The sequence below is a fragment of the Trematomus bernacchii genome, unplaced genomic scaffold (assembly GCF_902827165.1).
Source record: "Trematomus bernacchii unplaced genomic scaffold, fTreBer1.1, whole genome shotgun sequence".
Classification (NCBI taxonomy): Eukaryota; Metazoa; Chordata; class Actinopteri; order Perciformes; family Nototheniidae; genus Trematomus; species Trematomus bernacchii.
In genome coordinates this window covers 5,072,812-5,090,684 of record NW_022987727.1, presented here as the reverse complement: position 1 = coordinate 5,090,684, position 17,873 = coordinate 5,072,812, and the positions used below count along the sequence as shown (strand labels likewise).

Below are 17,873 nucleotides of genomic sequence, written 5' to 3'. Positions count from 1 at the left end.
TATTTACAATTAACCCTTGTGATAAAAGGCCAACCGTCAAAAACCAACTGTGCCTGGAAGGCGCCTGCATACTGCACGGATGTAAACACTCATAGCCTGTTTGGCAGACCAAAGACCAACAAACTTTCCATCTGCGTAAACTTTGGATGGGTGTGACCACTAATGAAATGATAACACATTATCCTGTTTGTCTATGAGATGATCACATTCCCTTTGTCATGTCCTGAGCATACGTAGCTTTAGGTCACGTGAAGTAACCTTGTTATGAATAAACAAGGCAACCTAAGTTTTCATTCATTTAAACCGGAGAATCAAACAAAATGACCTTTGTCAAATTGTTCTCGTTGTGCATTGATCTGAACTGTGCGGTTCTGAGGTTAAGCTAAAGATTGCAGTATACAGGAGAGAATGTGTATTTGAGTGTTGCTCAAAAAATTTGTAAAGTACTCACGCTCACCTGGTAGTTACACTCAGGGTCCATGCAGTGGTAATGCTCTCTGTACTGGTAGGCACAGTGCACGTGTCCACAGTGTTGACTTCCAGAGAACCTAAAAACCAAGTTGCAGGACACATTTCAACAGTTACACATTTTAACGGCCACACACTGCAAGGGAATCAAACAAAAATGAAGACTGATTAAAAACATAGGAACACATCAGAGCTTATTGAACTGAGAATAGTCACAAGGATGAAACAGGCTGAATGACAAAGCCGCTCAGAAATATGTCAGTGTGATGGAAAAAAATATGGCAGATCAAGAATGATTACTGAAGAAATTACTTCAAATACCGGGAACAGCAAAATGAAAAAAGAGGTGAAGGATTTCTGAAAGGCATTATGCGCGTCTCACCTTCAAAGTAACACAACGCACACCTTCAAACTGACTTCTGCTTTCCACACTGCTGCAACAATTTAACCGTCTGTCACACCAATTTCAGCCAAATTAGCTCCATTTATTTCCAAAGCAGCCGTAAGAGACACTTATTACACTGAAACCCTTTCCTTCGACACGCATATACACACACTCAAGGATCAGGGACCCTAGGACTACTTTATTTCTCCACCCTGTGAAAGCCCTTGTCGAATCAATGCATAGTTCTTTCAGATTAACCACAGTTTCACCCTGCGGAAAAGGGTCAGGTGTCCTGAGATCAGCTCCTAGCACTTTGCAACCCAAAAAGAAATGATTTTAGTCTGGTGCTAGATATATACAAAAATGCTGCTGCTTGCTACAGTACAGCCACTTTTACGGTGGTGATTATAAGCCTGACGATGATGACTGTTAAAATCCTCCAATTACCAGTGAAAACACACAAATAAACATTTGCACTGCTGCTGCCAAGAGCTCCATCTGCTAGTGCAGAGGAGAGGGGGAAAAGGGGGCTAAGTAATATTTTTTCCATCTCTCTTTCTGTTTTTTCCTTGTTAGGATTATCCCAGAGCTGCATTTACAGATCACTTTGCTGAGTTCATTAAGCTAATTGAACGGCATATCCACTACTCTTTTTAAGTTGGCTGTGAGAGTGTATGTGTGTGTGTCTGAAAATGGTGATGGAGGGAGAGGGGGCTTTTGGGAGGTTTGATGTCTTTTTTAGAAAAAGAAAAACCTGAAGTCATATAAAGTGCGTACACACACTCAACCAAACATATATCCAAACAATTACTGTTTTCAATACTCTTCTTTTAAGTGCATATATACTCAAACGCACACACACACATGTACACTTATGAGCACACAAAGCCCCCCACCCCCTGAGACCATGGCCCACCCTTCTGCTCATTGCCCAGCTGTATCACTTTGCCTCTGGACAATTCCCACTTGCCGCGTCAGGGGGCCTAATGGGCCGCTGCTATTCAGCAGCAGATTAAATATTAATATTGCCACGATACAGAGATTGCAGCGCATCTCCAGTTACAATAGAGTTACACAGATCAAAGTGCCGAGGCAAAAGTGGGTGCATGAAAGCATTTAAAGAGAGAAAACTGCAACGAAACACTACCAGGGAAGCTCTTTAAAACATCAAACTGTAGTCTGGTAAGGAGATGAAGAACTTTTTTTCTCTTTTCATAAGGATTGGTACAAACACGTTTACAAAGCTGTTTTTTAGTATTAGTGTGCACTCATTAGCCCTAGCTCCAAAAGGACCCTCCCCCGCTTCTACCTCCCCTCTTGGTGCTACATTTGCCCTTTTTATGAGCCCTCCTTTTCCATTTTTTTCCTCCCCCTTCTTCTTTTCTTTCTCTTTTTTTCCCAACCCAACACGGAAATTGAAACTGTATCTGGGCTTATCTGCAGCCTCCCCGTGCATCAACTGCCGAGATGTTTAGACAAATTTTATGCATTATGCAGCGCAAATATCAAAACAGTTCTTGGCAGTGCCAGCAGAAGCCTCATTAAAAATTCCTTAATTAAATCTTCTTGCAAAATGTAATCAGTCCAAGGAAGGGGTTTTGTGTGTGTGTGTAGAAGGGGACGTGTGTGTATGTGTGTGTGTGTGTGTCTGTCAGTGCCAAGGCTTTGATTTGTGCCCTTCATGTTATGGCTTGGAGAAGTAATCATTAACGCCAAAGCCACTTTGGCTTTTCAAATGCTGTTTTTCTTTCTTTTTAAACGGAATAAACAAACAAATGATAATCACCTTTCTACTGTCGGCTGGAAATGAATCCAGAATGGGGGACATTGTTCTGTGTCCATTGAAACACAAGATACCTCCCCTCCCCTGATGTTTTTGTCTCTGTTGGTGTGAATGACAGACTTTTTAGAGCAGTCGGTTCCTAGGGTGTTCAACAATAAACGGCAGAACTCAGGAAGACCCCGGCCTAAGCTCATATCCTCTCTGTGTCAGTCACAGAGTCGCACAGAATTATGTTCTCCTCAATGTTTTAGTGCTATACACAACAGTGAGCATTTACTCAACCAGTTACAGTAAGCTACCATCAAACCATTTCACTTTCATTACCCCCATCCTTCTACTTCCTCTCAGCACATAAATTGGAGTCTTTTCTTAATCAATTTACTGCGCACAGAACATCCCCACACCAGTCTAAGATCTAGTTACATCACTGAATAAAACACAACATCAGTGAATACAAAAAAGGTTAATCTCTGTTTTGGGTATATTTTTTCATTGCTTTGGCACATTGAGGGATTTGCATACCTGGCAATATATTTCTGGTAGAGGTTGATGTCATCGCTGGCGGGTTTATCGGGTGGCAGGCCATTCCTAATGCAACAGCAAACACAAAAGAGACATGATAAATGTTAAGGTTGTGTTGCCTGTTGTTAATAAAAACAAACTGACACAATACCCAAACTTTGGACTATCAATATACATTTTCCTGTGGCACAACAGCCTTTTCATGTGCCGTATGAATCAGGGATGGAAGCCACACACTTTGATGCATGGGCTCCCAACCAATGAAAGGCAAAATGCAGGAGCAAAGCAACATTAATCTTTTATAGGGGTATTTTGGTGAGTGCTTATATGCAAAATTGGATAATAGGGACGATGAAGAAAAGCTCTGAAATGGTGCTTTCTGAACATCTCAAAGGGCCTTGGCTCTAATGTTGATGTCAAGTTGTCTCCAATCAGTCTGGACTCAAACAAAGATGTAAGACAACACTGCAGCTTCAAATTTCAACTTAATCAGATATCATTTAAAAAAGGAAATCCAGAAAATGTTAACACATTACAGAGGCAAACTGAGAACTTCTGTGTACCTTTTATCACTGGTAACAGTGACAGTCACATTACAGTATTGGTTATGCCTGCTCCCATTCAGAAATGGCATTTAGCTCCATGTGAGCAGCTCCACACGGGGGATGACCTGAGGTTAATCTGGCCCAGAGGGGAGGATGCGCTGCCAGACATTCTCACTAGCATCCTCTCTCCTCCCTGTGTACAAGCACCAGACTGGGTCAGTTAGCCAAGCTTGCAGCTTCGCTGAGCCCCAACCTGACAAAGGCCAAAGCCTGAGGGAGAGGTGCCTGAGGGCTCTTGAACAGTGTCTTTGATAGGTCTTGACTAACTAGAGACAAGGTTAAAACCAATCAAACAGACTCTGGGAGCTGTTTCCTACTGGTAGTGCACACGACTGTAGGCTAGCTCCCCAAACCCCTCGTTTGCTTCCTTTAAAGTGCACTCGTCAGGCAGTGTAGAGTCGGCCCCTGTGACTCGCCGGGAGGTTAGTCATGGCTCCAAAGTAATTAAAGGGAGAGTTGTTACACCCTAGCCAAACGAAAGAAGTCAGTCACTTTGCGATGACTGTGCTAAATCAGTCTCCACGGAGTGCTACAGCGAGTAAACACTTCATGTGCCTTCCCAACTCATCATGTCGTGGATCTATTGGGCGCTATGCGCTATTTCACACCACATTCCTGTTGGCTGCTGTGGAGGTAGCAATTACCTTTGCGTTAGGCTAACTGACTCACAGTAGCAGTTAAGTGTATGTGAGCTTCACATTGGCTCCAAGGTGTTCCATTGGAACTTGGGATCTTTTCAGTCCACCAATAAACTTTAAATTGGAATTTTAATGGACATGCTTTTTATTAGCTGAATTTAAGAGGTATGCATTGTTTAGGTGCAAATAACTTGCGTAATATGCAACATATCTTCTTGTCAACAAGCGATAATTACCAATAAGAAATTATTTGTTATGATGATGTTTACACAGACTTACTTCACGGAGGAAACAGTGCCCGTGGTGATGGAGTCAGTCTTGGAAAAGCTGGACTTCAGGTAGTCAGCGGCGTTGAAGCTTATGTTTCCTGTCTGGTCCATTGTGAGCCCGGGGGCGATGCTGGCCCCAGATGCGCCCATGGTGGGAACACCAGGAGCTCCCAGGTTTCCTGGTGCTGTAGCGAGGACATTGGGCATCAAAGAGGCCTCTGGATTTCCTGGCATTGGCTTCTGAATTGTTCTGACGTCATACTTGGAAGGGCGGCCAACTTTGTAAGTCTTAAAGGCAATGCTGCCGCCCATGTCAGGGTTGCCCTCACCTGGCTTGAAGAGGTGCAGAAACTTGACATTCTCCAGGTCGTACTTGGAGGGTCGCTTGTAAGCATTACCGTTCTGCTGCTGTAGACTTTCACCCATCTTCAGCTTCTGAATAAAGAAGTCATACTTAGAGGCTCGGGACGCCATGCTCTGGATGTGAGAGGGATTTTGTGGCTGAGAGGCGCCGAGCTGAGGTCCTCCTGGCTGTTTGTGGTCCAGGCTGGGGGGGTAGATCTGTGCCTCGGCCCCTGGGAGGCACCCAGAGGTCTGGAGCATGGTGGCGCTCTTGTCTTGGGCCAGTTTTGGGTTGAGGTCGTCTGGTTTTGGTGGGGAAGCATGCATGGGCCAAGGTAGGGCGTCACCAGCTTTTAGCTTACGAATGTACTCTTCGTACTTAGAGAAGCGGGCGCGCCGTGAGGCCTCCTCACTGCTGAGGGGCGAGAGGTCTGAGGTAGCGGCTTTGAGCTTCTCAAAGCTGATCTTCTTGGTCAGCTCATCCCTTACCTGCTGATCATTATAACCGAACATTCCTAAAAATTCATTCATGGTGTTGGCTGCATAGTCTCGCAGGGCAGATGCTTCTCCTGCAGGGAGAAAAAAAGAGTAATGAGCTACTTTGTAAAAGTTAACAAAAACCGCTCAGATTTTTCACTTTAAGGAGGCGCAAACAGCAGAGGTAAAAACTTATTTAGTTTAAAGTTTAGTTACCTCAGAGTCATTGGTGCTGTCTGGCATTAATAATTAACTCATTACTTGCAACAGATTAGTATGATTGTTTTTTTTATTTTGGGAGAGAAACTGAACCCAAATTAAACCATTGCTCAAGACGTGTTAATCAGTGGCTAAATTCATGTCAGTCAATCAGTCTTTGAAATGGTTCTCTCTTGCTTCATGTTGACTGATGCTTGCTCTACTTTTTTTTCAAATATCAAGTGAAAAATAAAGTAATCTGGCTCTTGCTTTGTAAATCAATTTGAAATATATTTTGTCAGCGTAATTATTGAAAAACAAGCTATCTTATATTTTATAGTACATTTCAAATAAGTGATTCTGCACTGCACAATAGAGAAGCATATCTTTATATCTGTGGATGTATATGTCTATAAACAAGCAGGCAATGCTCTTCCTGTTTTGGTTGCACTCTAATCAAACCTGCAAAATCTGCAGGCGACTGTACCAAACAACACACTAAATAAACAAACTTCTCTCATTACAGTGTGTTATGTTATCAACATTCATTAGAACATTTCTTTTGAGACTTTTATTTGCAATAAATCTTAGCAACTTTATTAAGAAATCATATTTAAAACAAAAGAATATAGGGGGAACTTTAGGAAAAATAATGTATACAACTTCTCATAAATGAGTCAGACTTTTACATTATGACTAATGCTTTACGATTAAAAAAATAATATAATTGTAACTACTGTCTGCCAGGAAATCATGTCATGTTAAGTGCAATTTATAATTGATAATCCTCCATAAAGCTTGGTGTAAGGTATTGGAAAATAACATGATTGTTGTGTCACCTTCAAGAGTAAAAAGCATGAATCCTTTCCCCTTTTTACACATTTGTGAACTGAAACATCACTTTCATTTTAAGAGTCCATTAAATTGGACAACTTCCCCAAGGACATAGGCGAAATATACTCAATGTATAGTTTAATTGCATTAGGTGGAGATTAATTCTGGCCCATTAACTTTCATCCAGGTTAGTGCAAGGGGTCAGAGAGTGGGGAAAAGGGAAAAAAGGATTGTTTCTGAAAGCATTGGAGGGACAAAGCTCTTCATAAAGAAGAGATGAAAAGAAAAGAAAGGGTGTGTGAGGGAGAAACAATAAAAACTAAGGGGGAGAAATTTAGATAGGATTGGTGAGGCATTTGAGTTTGTAGATCCAACTCAATTCCATAAATCTCTTGTTGTGTCAGTCTGCACGTCAGGCAGGATAGTAATGTACCACATGATCATTTCACCTGGGTCATGTAAAAGCTCTGGCCTTCTAGACTCATCCTTGGCACAGTCACAGGATCAGGGTCGAATACATTTTAAAAAAAATAAAATGTTTTATTGCTTTTTTTTCATCACCATGAACACATGAGCTGGTGAGAGCGAATACCACCTACAGGACCATCCGGGTAATTAATACACAAATATTTTCTGCACTTGTCTCAGATTTCTCAGTTATTGCTAAGTCAGTCTCTGTGCCCTGCTTTTCACATCCCATGAGCAGCATGTAAAATAATCCCTACATTTCCATTCACTGGAGTTGCTCCTGGGCGTGGAGGTTCAGTATGAAAGAGTATCTGGTGGATCGAAAAGGGCATGAAAAATTGAACAGAAATGGATCAGGTATTTGAGAGGAAATACCTGCATGTTTACCACAGATCTGATCGGCAAATCTTCTCTCTGTTTTCACATGTGCTGAAACCACAGAGTGAAATACTGTATAAACAATACTGGTATCTACAGCTGGGTGCAGTACAATTTATCTGATACTTTTTACCTCATGTCTACATAAATCCGATCCGAACATTATTTTCATTTGGTTCAAGTGTTGATAACCTTCGTGCTTGATTGGAATGTACTGCTAGTATATTTGTTAAGTGCACCTCAGGACACAGAATATCATATAGCTCTAAAGTTAGGGCAGACCCGCCCACAGCCCGTATGAGTCAGAATATGGAACTACACTTTACTGAGCTAGAGACGATGTTAAAAAAAAATCAGGTTAAATGGAAATCATATGTCAAAAAATAATAATAAATACATTTAATGGGAATAGATAAATGCCTGTTGAGTTTTGCGTTGATGTTCCAAATGAAAGAAGACATATTATTTTTGTAGTACAGTCAATTGCAAATGATTGCAAAGAGACTACTGGTTTCTGTCATGGGAGAACAGAAATCCCTTTTAGTTTTTAGTTTTATTCAATTTGCCTCTGGTATTATCCTCACCACTCCCAAAAAAAAACGTGCAGAGTCTCTTTATTCATCAGCGGATCCATGTGGCGTGCTATCAATGAAAGGCAAATGATTGGACTTAAAGGGATTATGAGTGGGACTGACGGGAGATAACCTTTCTAAAAAAACATGTAAATGAATTTTCAACTCCTGCCCTATCTGGCTGCCGCTTAATGATGTCATGTGACACCAGTTGGGAAAGTGCTGGTCTGTATGGGTCCATGCGTTAAGGTGAAAATGGCCACACATTGCTACCACCCACCCAACAAAAAAAAGAAGAACATAAACTGACATTTCCTTCTTCACTCTCTCCGGTGGCCCTGGACATTTTCAAACAAGTGGTCTCTAATCTTGACACTTCAGTCAAGCAAAACCCTACACACGACAGACCTGCCTTGTCTATATTTGAGGCAATTAGGCTACATTTTCCCTCCCAGATATGATAACAGATGGGCATTATATCTCCTTTGCGGACCAAACATGGCCATCCGTGGCATAGTTCCCCGCTCACAGGACTAAGAGGCAGAGGTGTCGCTGATGATAAAGGTGCATGTTGGAGGCTATATATGGACTAATCTAGAGTTTGAATACCTACTAAAGGGTGTCAGTTTTGAACCACACAAGCACAATGTAAACCAATTGGTGACGAAAAAATGTTTTAATAATATGCCATCTTTTCAGTTGTCAGTCCGAGTACATTTTAAATAGTGGGATTTTCTGTATATGGTACAATCATTTAAATAGAGTTTTAGGTGGCCATTTGTGTTCATGCTAGTGAATTGTTGAAATATGTCATGTTTAAATGGACAGTAGTGGCTTAATAAAGAGTTGCTTTGAATAAATGACATCATGTGCTAATTTGACAAGAACAAAACTGCACGAAGCTTCAAACTTCCTCTCTGTTAGTTAATTAACAGGCAGTAAATAGAGAGGGCTTTGAAACAGCTTGAAATGAACAATAACCTTTTACAGTGAACCCAGAATTGCAAATGGAAGTCATGGTCAAGCTTGTTTGATCCGTCGCTATGAGCATCTCTGTCATTGCTTTCATACTTTTTATTCATTGTTTTTTCCCATTGACTGGCTTATGGGGGCTCTAATGCGACATCTAAATTATCTAGGAAAAGTATTCTGGGGTTTTGCACTGATAGGAAATCCGCACGATGCCTCAATGTGAGGAGTTAAATGTTTTGAAGGTCGCAGTTTCTCTCATTGATCTTGCAATGTTTGTTAATTACATTGTCACTGATGTTGTGAGAGATAATTAAGCCACTATGTTTATATGCATAATTATGTGCACTCCGCATCAGCCTTTGAAAGACAGCGGCGAGAGAGAGAGAGAGAGAGAGAGAGAAAAAATGTTTTAATTGTGAGCTGAGCTGAAACATGGCAATATAGATGCCCTAGTTACAATCAACAAAGAGCAACTCTGAAAAAAAAAAGAAGTGTCTAAAGAAAAGATTTGCAACTGATGCAGTGTGCTCTCCTTGCAGTCTTCAAAAACACTCTGGCTTTGTTGTGAGATGTAAAGTTAAGGGAGCCGGTGCAGGAGAAGGTGTAGGTCTGCTTCACAACAGCAATACATATTTACAGACAGGCGTTTTTATTGCCATGAAATAAACACAAAATGACTAATTAAAACCACAAAGCCTTTTTCATTTGCCTCTGAAATGAAACCTGCTTCAGTTTCTGAGAAGCCCCTGCCCCCAATTCTGTATGTGGCCGGAGCTACTGCTGTTAAACAAAAAGAAATGCAAAGAAAAAGAGCATGTGTACATGACTCTGAGGTAGATACATAAACCTAGATGAAAGACCAAAAAACTGCTAAAGTGAGGTGAGCAAGCACAAAACAAAACTTGTTTTTCTACCGCAACAACCGTTCTCACCTGCAAATTGCAGTATTTTTTTTTCTCTGGGTGCTTGTGAAACTTTATCTATTCATATAACCGAGCCATGTTTTGTCTCCTTTTAAGAGCACTCTGTTTTAACTCCTGCTATACAAAGGCAAATATTTTCTATAGTGTGTGTGTCACCAAGTGTATAACCGTAGAAGGTACTTTCTTAAATATTGTTTGTGCTGTTAACACATACTCTTGCTACTTCAGAATGACTGCCAGCTTCATCTGTTTGATAATCAGTGAATAATACCGTGGAAACAAATCTAACAATTTAACAGGGGTTATAATGAGTCATTTACAAGAGCATATGGTATTTAGGAATGTATCTGATATCTATAAAACATGGACCTACTGTTGTTTGTGAGAAGATAATAACATGATTAAGTGATATATGGCACTGCAATATAATTTCGCTATTTCTGAGTATATTTAGAAATTGATCTTGTGGATTTGACAACTGTTAAAAAAAGGGAACCTTCGCTCCTCCACGGCAGACTTCAATTTCATGTAATAGAGGAGTTTGAAGCAGTGGCTAAGTTTAGTGAGCTTAGGGAAAATCAAAGACTCAATATGTAATCCTGGGTGTAATATGAAGCTTAGCCTGGTTCTGCCATGCGCTCTTGGCCCACAGCTGCTGGGAGAGTGCATAAACGGCCTTATGTTGTAAGCCTACTCCATTTATGAATTTCTTTATGCAGTTAACCACACACTGACAAGTTCCTGTTTTTCCCCCCTGGCCTGCCAGTTGAATATGTCTTCAGGGTAATGTCACTGGCTATTCATAATGTAACTCTAGAGTGTCTCTTTCCAATAATGGGCACACTTAAGCTTATGTGGATGTGGCAATGTCACCCGCCCTCTATCTAAGCATTGGGCCTATAATACTATGGAGTGGAATGTTTTAAAGGGCAAAGGTAGTGTTGGTTTGAGATATATAAAAAGGGTTGGCTATTAATCAGAGTAAGGTGGCGACATTAGAAAGAAAACTGATTGGACAACAAATTCAAATTGTACCTGTGGGGGCGAAAGGTGGCGGACGACTCTGGGCTTCGCTTGGTGGCTTGTAGGTGGTTTCTTTTGGAGGCCTTTCTTCAGCTTCTTTGTCGTCATGGTAACTGCCATCTTGAGAGCCGGTCGCGGGCTCCCCCTCCTCTGTCTTGTCTTCGTCATCGCTGCAGCCTGTGGGGCGTACCATGTACACGCCCTGGGGAGGGGCATCTTCGTCATTGCTGACTTTGGGTTCATGCTCCTCTTCATCACGAGTAGCTGGTGGTTCATCGCCGTATTCGCCGTTGACCCACTTCTCGATGGCCTCGCGTCTCTTCTGGTCCTCCTCGAGACTCTGACTGAGGTTCAGGCTCTCGGGGAAGATGGTCTCGTTGTCATCGTAGTGCGAACTGCCATGCTCGCTGTTTTCTGCTACACTCTGGTCTCCCTCTGCATTCTGGGAGCTGGTGTCGAACACCACCTGTGAACGGCTCAGCTTGGCACAGATAGCATTAAGTTTTAGGCCACCTTTCCTTTTGGCGGCCATCTTGGATTTTCCTGAGGTCGTTTCAGTGCATAAACTCCTTTCAGCTATTGGAAACAAGAAAAGAAAAAAGAATAAAGTCAGTTTAAAGTTGTCCAGGATAGAAATGATCTCAATGTAACTCAAACTTTCTTTCAAAACGTTTCTCGTTATTTATTTATAATGCTTTCAGTATCACCTGAAATAAAGTTTGAACCGTGTCATGTCAGACTTATGTCAGTATGTTGTACTGATTTTAAACATTGCAATGGAAAAACAACAGATCTGTGACTGCTGCTATTAATAACATCCAAAAGCACTTAACAATAACAGCACAAGACTGGAAGGACACACAGAGATACTGTACATATCTTTCTAAGTCACACCTCTTCGGTCAGCAGAGTTTAGAGCGGCGGTGGAAAAAAAGGAGAAAAAAAGCTCAGGCAGCTGAAACCACAGGCAGATAGGTATCAGACCCCCTACGGTACTACAAGCAGCAAATACACGGCTACATAATCCTTCACATGACAGCGCTATAGAGACACTGTGAAATGTTATCTTCACTCTCACCTCAAGAGGCTGTGGTCCTGCCTCTGAGTGGGGGCTGCACAGCATTAAAGCTGTCAGGATGTGAAGTGAAAAAGCTGAGCGCTTTTTAGTCTTTCGGACTCTCATTTAGTGGGATTAGACACAATAACTGCTCCTGTGCCGGCTTGCCTTTATAAAAAGGAAATAATACATTTGTATTTAAGCTCTTTCGGTCCTTGCTGTTGATCTAGCAAAGACATGGATACATCAAACAAAGATGTTATACATATCTTTGCTTAACAAGACAAACTACACAGTCTCAACATCTCTTTCCCCCACGCGGCCTCTCTGTGAACAATAGAGCATGATAGAGTGTGCTTTGGGGCAGGAATGGGTGGCATTATTTCAACCCAAGTGGGGCTATCTTTATAACATGTCGTCTGATGAGACAGGAACAGCTGCCTGTGGCATTCCATATCCAGAGCTGCCTTTTTAGGGCAGAAACTGCACTCTAGTACCTTTCGTTTTATTTCCAGAGCCACCAAAGTTCACCTTGCAACAGCCTTTTTTCAGACTCAAAATCAAGGCCAGATCTTTATCAAGTTGTAAATAACCTTTAAAAAGCGGGGAGGAGGTGACGGTAATACAGTATTTATGGTATTAAATAAAGCAGTGTACCCTCCAGGGATCAGAACAGCGTTTTAACTTGTATTATGTTTTTATTTGGTAGTATGTAAAGCTTTGTCAGATGAGGCTCTTTTAAAACAGTTAAACAGCATGCCACAGCAGGGATATTTCTCCTTGTGTGCAACTGAATTGAATCTTAACGTAGCCACACTGTGGTTAAGATAATATGCTATACTGAGCTACGGACACACCATCAGCACACAAAAATGTGAGAGACGTAACAAAGTTCTATCTTAAAGACTCAATTCACTTTCTATAACAATGAGTACGAGGCTCTTCATTTTCCCTCCGCCATAAAGCCAAGCACAATCATGTGTGAGCCATTGCCGGCATTATGTAAATCACACCGGTGCAACATAAAATCCTGTTTTCATTTTCTTTTGCAAAGCTGTGGAATCATTAGAGGATATACAATTTAAAGGAGTTTACAGATCACCCCGTCGCCAGACAATGTCTCCCGTGCTCCCCACACATGCTTTCTCAGTTACTGTATTTACATTGCGGGCTTCCTCTCTGAAACAATGGCTACAGGAATTATGTAGTTTTGAGAGGGCCATATATCAGTGGCAAATTACTGTACAATTTAGTGTTAGACAATTGCAGGCGGGGGTGAAAGGTTCACCTTTAAGATGACAGATATTTTGTAAAGGAAAAGAAAAATCAGCTGGAAAAACTATTAGGAAGTGGAAGACATAAATTGTCAAGTTGTTTTTTTATTTATTCTTTTGAAATACCCTCCAAAGGAAGATTGAGGTCATTAGGGTGTTGCTGTGGAGGTCATTTTTTCTGTTTACTGTGTTCAGTATTTCATGCTTTAACTACCGATTTTCCTTTCCGCATTGCGATCTCAAGCTCCTTGTGGGAAATGACCCCGACAGAGATGTTTCTTTCCATTAGTGACTATTTAGTATGATTTTCTGTTAACAATACAGAGCGTGCGTAGAGGACTAAGTGCTACTGTTTAAGTATATAAGCAGTCCTCTTACTGAGTTATCAGACAGGGTACGCACACATTCAGTGGTTTTCTTTTTTTAAAGGTTTGCTTTGAACCAAATTTAATATGGTTAGCTTCCTGTAAGGAGAAACATGCTATGGTTCGGTGGTTTATGGATGCTGTCTAAACTATTATTTATGCTGAGGGTTTCTGTCCATGACAGCTTTTTACCATTGCCTACAATAGAGATTGCTATGGTAACACCAAGCTGTTTACCTCAAGTCGTTTGTGTGCATGATAGCGTACAATGAGATCAAATCTGTGGGGACCTACATGAAAGAACAACTTTTCCCTCTGGGACCAACTCCCCCACCTCCCTGAGAGTCCAGTAAGCATTCTGCCTTATTAATGACTATCAGACAGAAAAACAACACTGTCACATGCATTGGACATTATTTACAGTCTGTTTTAGCCTGGTGTGCTAATTGTCAAGGAGGAGACACCTCAGTAAGCACTGAGCGTTGGAAAAAAACAGGCAGATTTGAATCTAAACGGCTGAAACTAATTTTTCCAACTGCTTATGTTAACTATGACATTATTTTTACTGGAAACAGAGCAGGGCCACAAAGGAGCGCCATTTACTGTCTGTATAAGGCCAAAACCTGAGGAAAAAGACAAGAAACTATTTTGAATACATTTGGACTGGGTCGGGTTCTTTTTCATCTTCAGTCAAAAATATGTGCATCAAAGTTCTTTGGAGCCCTGTTTCTTCTCAGCGCTGGATGACACAGCTTGTGTTCCAGTCTAGCCCTCCGCACAGACAAACGTACTCTTCCACAGCTCTAAGCCCCACAGGTCTTGTTGGTTTTTGATGCAGAGTCTCTGTTTGTGTGCCAGAATGATATCATGCCCAATCAAGTGGTGTTTCAAATCCTAATAACGCTGTTGGAAGTGCATTATTTGTGTGAACGTGCGCAGACTGTAATCAAGGCAGCTACGAGTAAAGAATGTGGAAGTAAAGACTGGCAGGGTCATGGCTTTACCTCTTTTTATCATTCAAAGACGAGGCAGCTTATGTCCAACATGCTTGTTTAATCATCTTGTGGAAGATGTAAAGTCACATAAACAACATATAGAAAATTGAATTACTTGACTTATTGTTCATTCAAAGTGCAGCGCTGCACCATCGACTCCCTGCAGTGTGGAGCGAGCACACAGGAGGGTCTGTATATAAGAGACGTAGATATTACCTGTTTAAACTGAAGCTTATCTCCTCACCTAATCAAACACAGGTACAGGGCTTGTTGTAGATTCCTGCTGAGTTTCAACATGACTGACAGAGGGACAAACCCCCCGCAATATCAGGAGTTAATTAATACAAACAGGGTCTAGGAGATGTGTGTTCAGCTCAGGATTATTTTACAATATGCAACGGAGAGTTGCTGTAGCTGTTTTAAAGGAAGCCCAGTTATAACTTTATGAACCTTTGGCAGATTAATCGACAAGGCTGAGCTCCCTGTGTGTAGCTCCGTGAACCTTTCGTGTCTCTGGCTCTCAAGGGAGATGTATGTGTGAGAGATCGTGTGTGCACGAGTGTTTCAGGGAAATCACTGAGCCACACAGGCAGACATACACAGACACACTTGGAAATTACCATGTTTTTATTTTTGTAAATTTACGGCTTGCAGGAAGAGAATGTTTTCCTCTTCTCTCTCTCGCCCTGCACGGTAGAGAGGCTGCGGCAGCCTCAAGGAAGTCAAGCGGAAAGCCACTGATGGACAACTACGCCACGACACCCAGACCCCAGCATCTGGCCCCTCTCTCATTTTTATTACACAAGAATAACAATAAGCAGGTCGACGACCCCGCCGTGAGATTTTGCCACAGTTTTCCAACAGTCGGTGCAACCGATGCTGAGAAAATTTCCATTTTTCCGCATGCATATTTAATTGAGTTTTGTCCCAGTGGTGCGGAAATGATTTGTTTTTTGCTCTCTGTTCACTTGACTCCTCTTCGGAGTCGCTAACCCTGATTAAGACGTTCCCGTTAATTTCCCAGCGCACACCTTTTTTTTGTGCATTAATGGTTCTGATCGTCTAATTAAAACTTCTCAGCTCGGCTGCTGATCACCGCTCGTTGTGCCTCTGACCTGAAGTTTTAATTGCCGCATCAGAAGCGATAATAATAATTTTGAGGTTCTGATGATTAAAAACAATGCCATTGCCAACTAGTTGATAGATGGGGGTTTAGGGGTGGGCACATCTGAGGAGAAGTGTATGTAGAGAAAGGATCTAGAAAGGAGGGTGTAAAGTCGGTATAGTAGCAAGAAGGTTTTTGTTTTAGGGGGGGGGGCTATTGTAGGTGATAACTGAGGGGAAAAGGTTGGCAGACCATACGTAAAACTCAAAGCCTTCCTGAAGAAACAGGTTTGGCTAGGACTGAGACTTAGAACTCAAATCTAAATCTGCCATTGACTGATCCACGGTGGCTCTCACTTGGCAGGTTTGCCAGGTTGGGGAAGAAAGAAAAAGAGCTATATAGAGAGAGCATGCGAGAAAGAGCGATACAGGCATATAAAAGATGACGACAGTCCAATACCCTGTGCTTATTTTCATAAAAAGATAATAGCACAGTAGGCGCGGTACAAAAGCCACATTGTTCATAAAGTGACTGAATGGAAAAAAGGAACCGGTGGTGACTGTTGTCTTGGCCATAAAACATGATACTGATGAGATGTATTTGTTAAGTAGATTACAGTTGAAACAGGAGAAGTGAGTTGCTTGTGATCTTCTTTTAAACACTACTTTCACACTGTGCTTTGCAGATCACACAAACTGCAGAAATGATTCAGGCATGAAGAGAGAAAGAGAGAGAGGCTGTGCGACTGGGAAACTGCCACCAGCCCCAATCCGTCACATTTTGTTCTTTTTTTAACCACTGGATTTCTAATAGATTTTTTAGGTCCCAATAAAGGATCAATGCTTTTCTGCAAAGCGTATTGTGCGTGCAGGCACAGTGCACATGGACATACGGTCATGAGGGAGGTGTCTTCCCTCCCCCGGCCCCCTCCCCTCCCCTGTTCATCTCTCTCACAAATGTATTTTATTATTAATCAGTTGGTTGCACATCTGCCTGCGTGTTGTTTTTTTCTATCAATAAAGCACTTATTGCTTTTAGTCGAGAATATGACCTTGCACATCGTGTGCCGTCTTTCTGGGGGTGCCGACCTTGAAGGACCAGTTTGGACTATTTCACTTGGGCTCACTCCACGGGCTGTTATCAAACACAAGCTCTCAGCCAAATGCCACACCGCGGCAAAACACAAAGAAGACACTGGGGGACAAAGGCAGACACCGAGGGCCCCAGTAACACACACTGACACAGGACAATGGCTGAAGAAAAACAATGTGTATTTCAAGTGCAGACGGAAGAGGAAAGATGTTGAACTTGAGGGCAATCAGGCAGGAAAGTTGAAATCTAAGGACAAATACGCCCTCCGGCTTCATCACAAACAGGGTAATTATGGTGTTTTCCAGAACAGAGGACAAGCAGTCTAAAATGGTCTAAGGGAGAAAAAAAACCAATCTGACATGAGTGACAAGAACCATTCTGACAGCCAAAACAGCCAACTTTCATTTAGTTTGCTGCTTAGGGTAATTTATGGGACACACAGCTAACTTGTTAAAATTGTACATCAAATCTGGACTCCCAGCTGGCACCAGATGACGACTTAATTTTGAAGTGTTTGTGTTACGTGAGGCTAAAACTTTGACTTTAAAAATACACAATGGAACACAGTCCCATGCTTCCACAGACTGAAACAAGGGAAATATATTCCTGCAGCTTTGTTTTTGAAGCTCATCTCCCATGTTCATTTTCATGACACCAGGAGTGCAATTTGATAAGCCAAACGCCATGGTAAATGAGCAGACGACCCCTGTGTCCCTCCCTCATGGTCGCTGTGCTTGGTGCTGCAGCAAGGCAGTGTGGGTAGTACAGTGGAGAAGGGGCTCAGCGGTGCACCTCTCAAGGGCCCTTAAGCTAATATCTGTACAGATTAACTGCTTCAGTTGTATTTTGGTCACGGGGATCTCTCTTTGCCTTTGTGGCTTTTGGTAGGGAGAAGGGGAGATGTGTGAGAGTGTTACTCACACACGTGTTTCTGTAGCGAAGGGAACGGCCTGCTCGCCTAAGAGGTCAGGAACCGCCAGACCGGTGTATGTCACCCCACGTCATTATCTTTGGGGCCTTATCTAATTTAACAAAATCTCGGGCTACACTGCTGAGTAAGTCATCCCCATCCTCTTATCATCACCTACCCCCCCTATCTCTCCACAGGACACATACACACACACACAC

At 42.0% G+C, this 17,873-nt stretch overlaps 1 protein-coding gene across 14 annotated transcripts in view; it reads right to left on the bottom strand.

Moving 5' to 3' along the window:
- casz1 (castor zinc finger 1) overlaps positions 1-17,873 on the bottom strand; it is a 167,718-nt gene that overhangs the window by 20,583 nt on the left and 129,262 nt on the right. For 6 of the 14 annotated variants that reach the window (XM_034144708.1, XM_034144709.1, XM_034144711.1 and 3 more), the window contains 5 exons: positions 10,870-11,433; positions 4,681-5,581; positions 3,159-3,233; positions 2,640-2,735; positions 452-548 (listed from right to left, as the gene is read on the bottom strand). In XM_034144708.1, the coding sequence (XP_034000599.1) occupies positions 452-548; positions 2,640-2,735; positions 3,159-3,233; positions 4,681-5,581; positions 10,870-11,389 (1,689 nt within the window). In that variant the 5' untranslated portion in view covers positions 11,390-11,433. The remainder of the gene's footprint in view (positions 1-451; positions 549-2,639; positions 2,736-3,158; positions 3,234-4,680; positions 5,582-10,869; positions 11,434-17,873) is intronic. The other 8 variants (XM_034144704.1, XM_034144706.1, XM_034144712.1 and 5 more) reach the window with 5 other exon arrangements.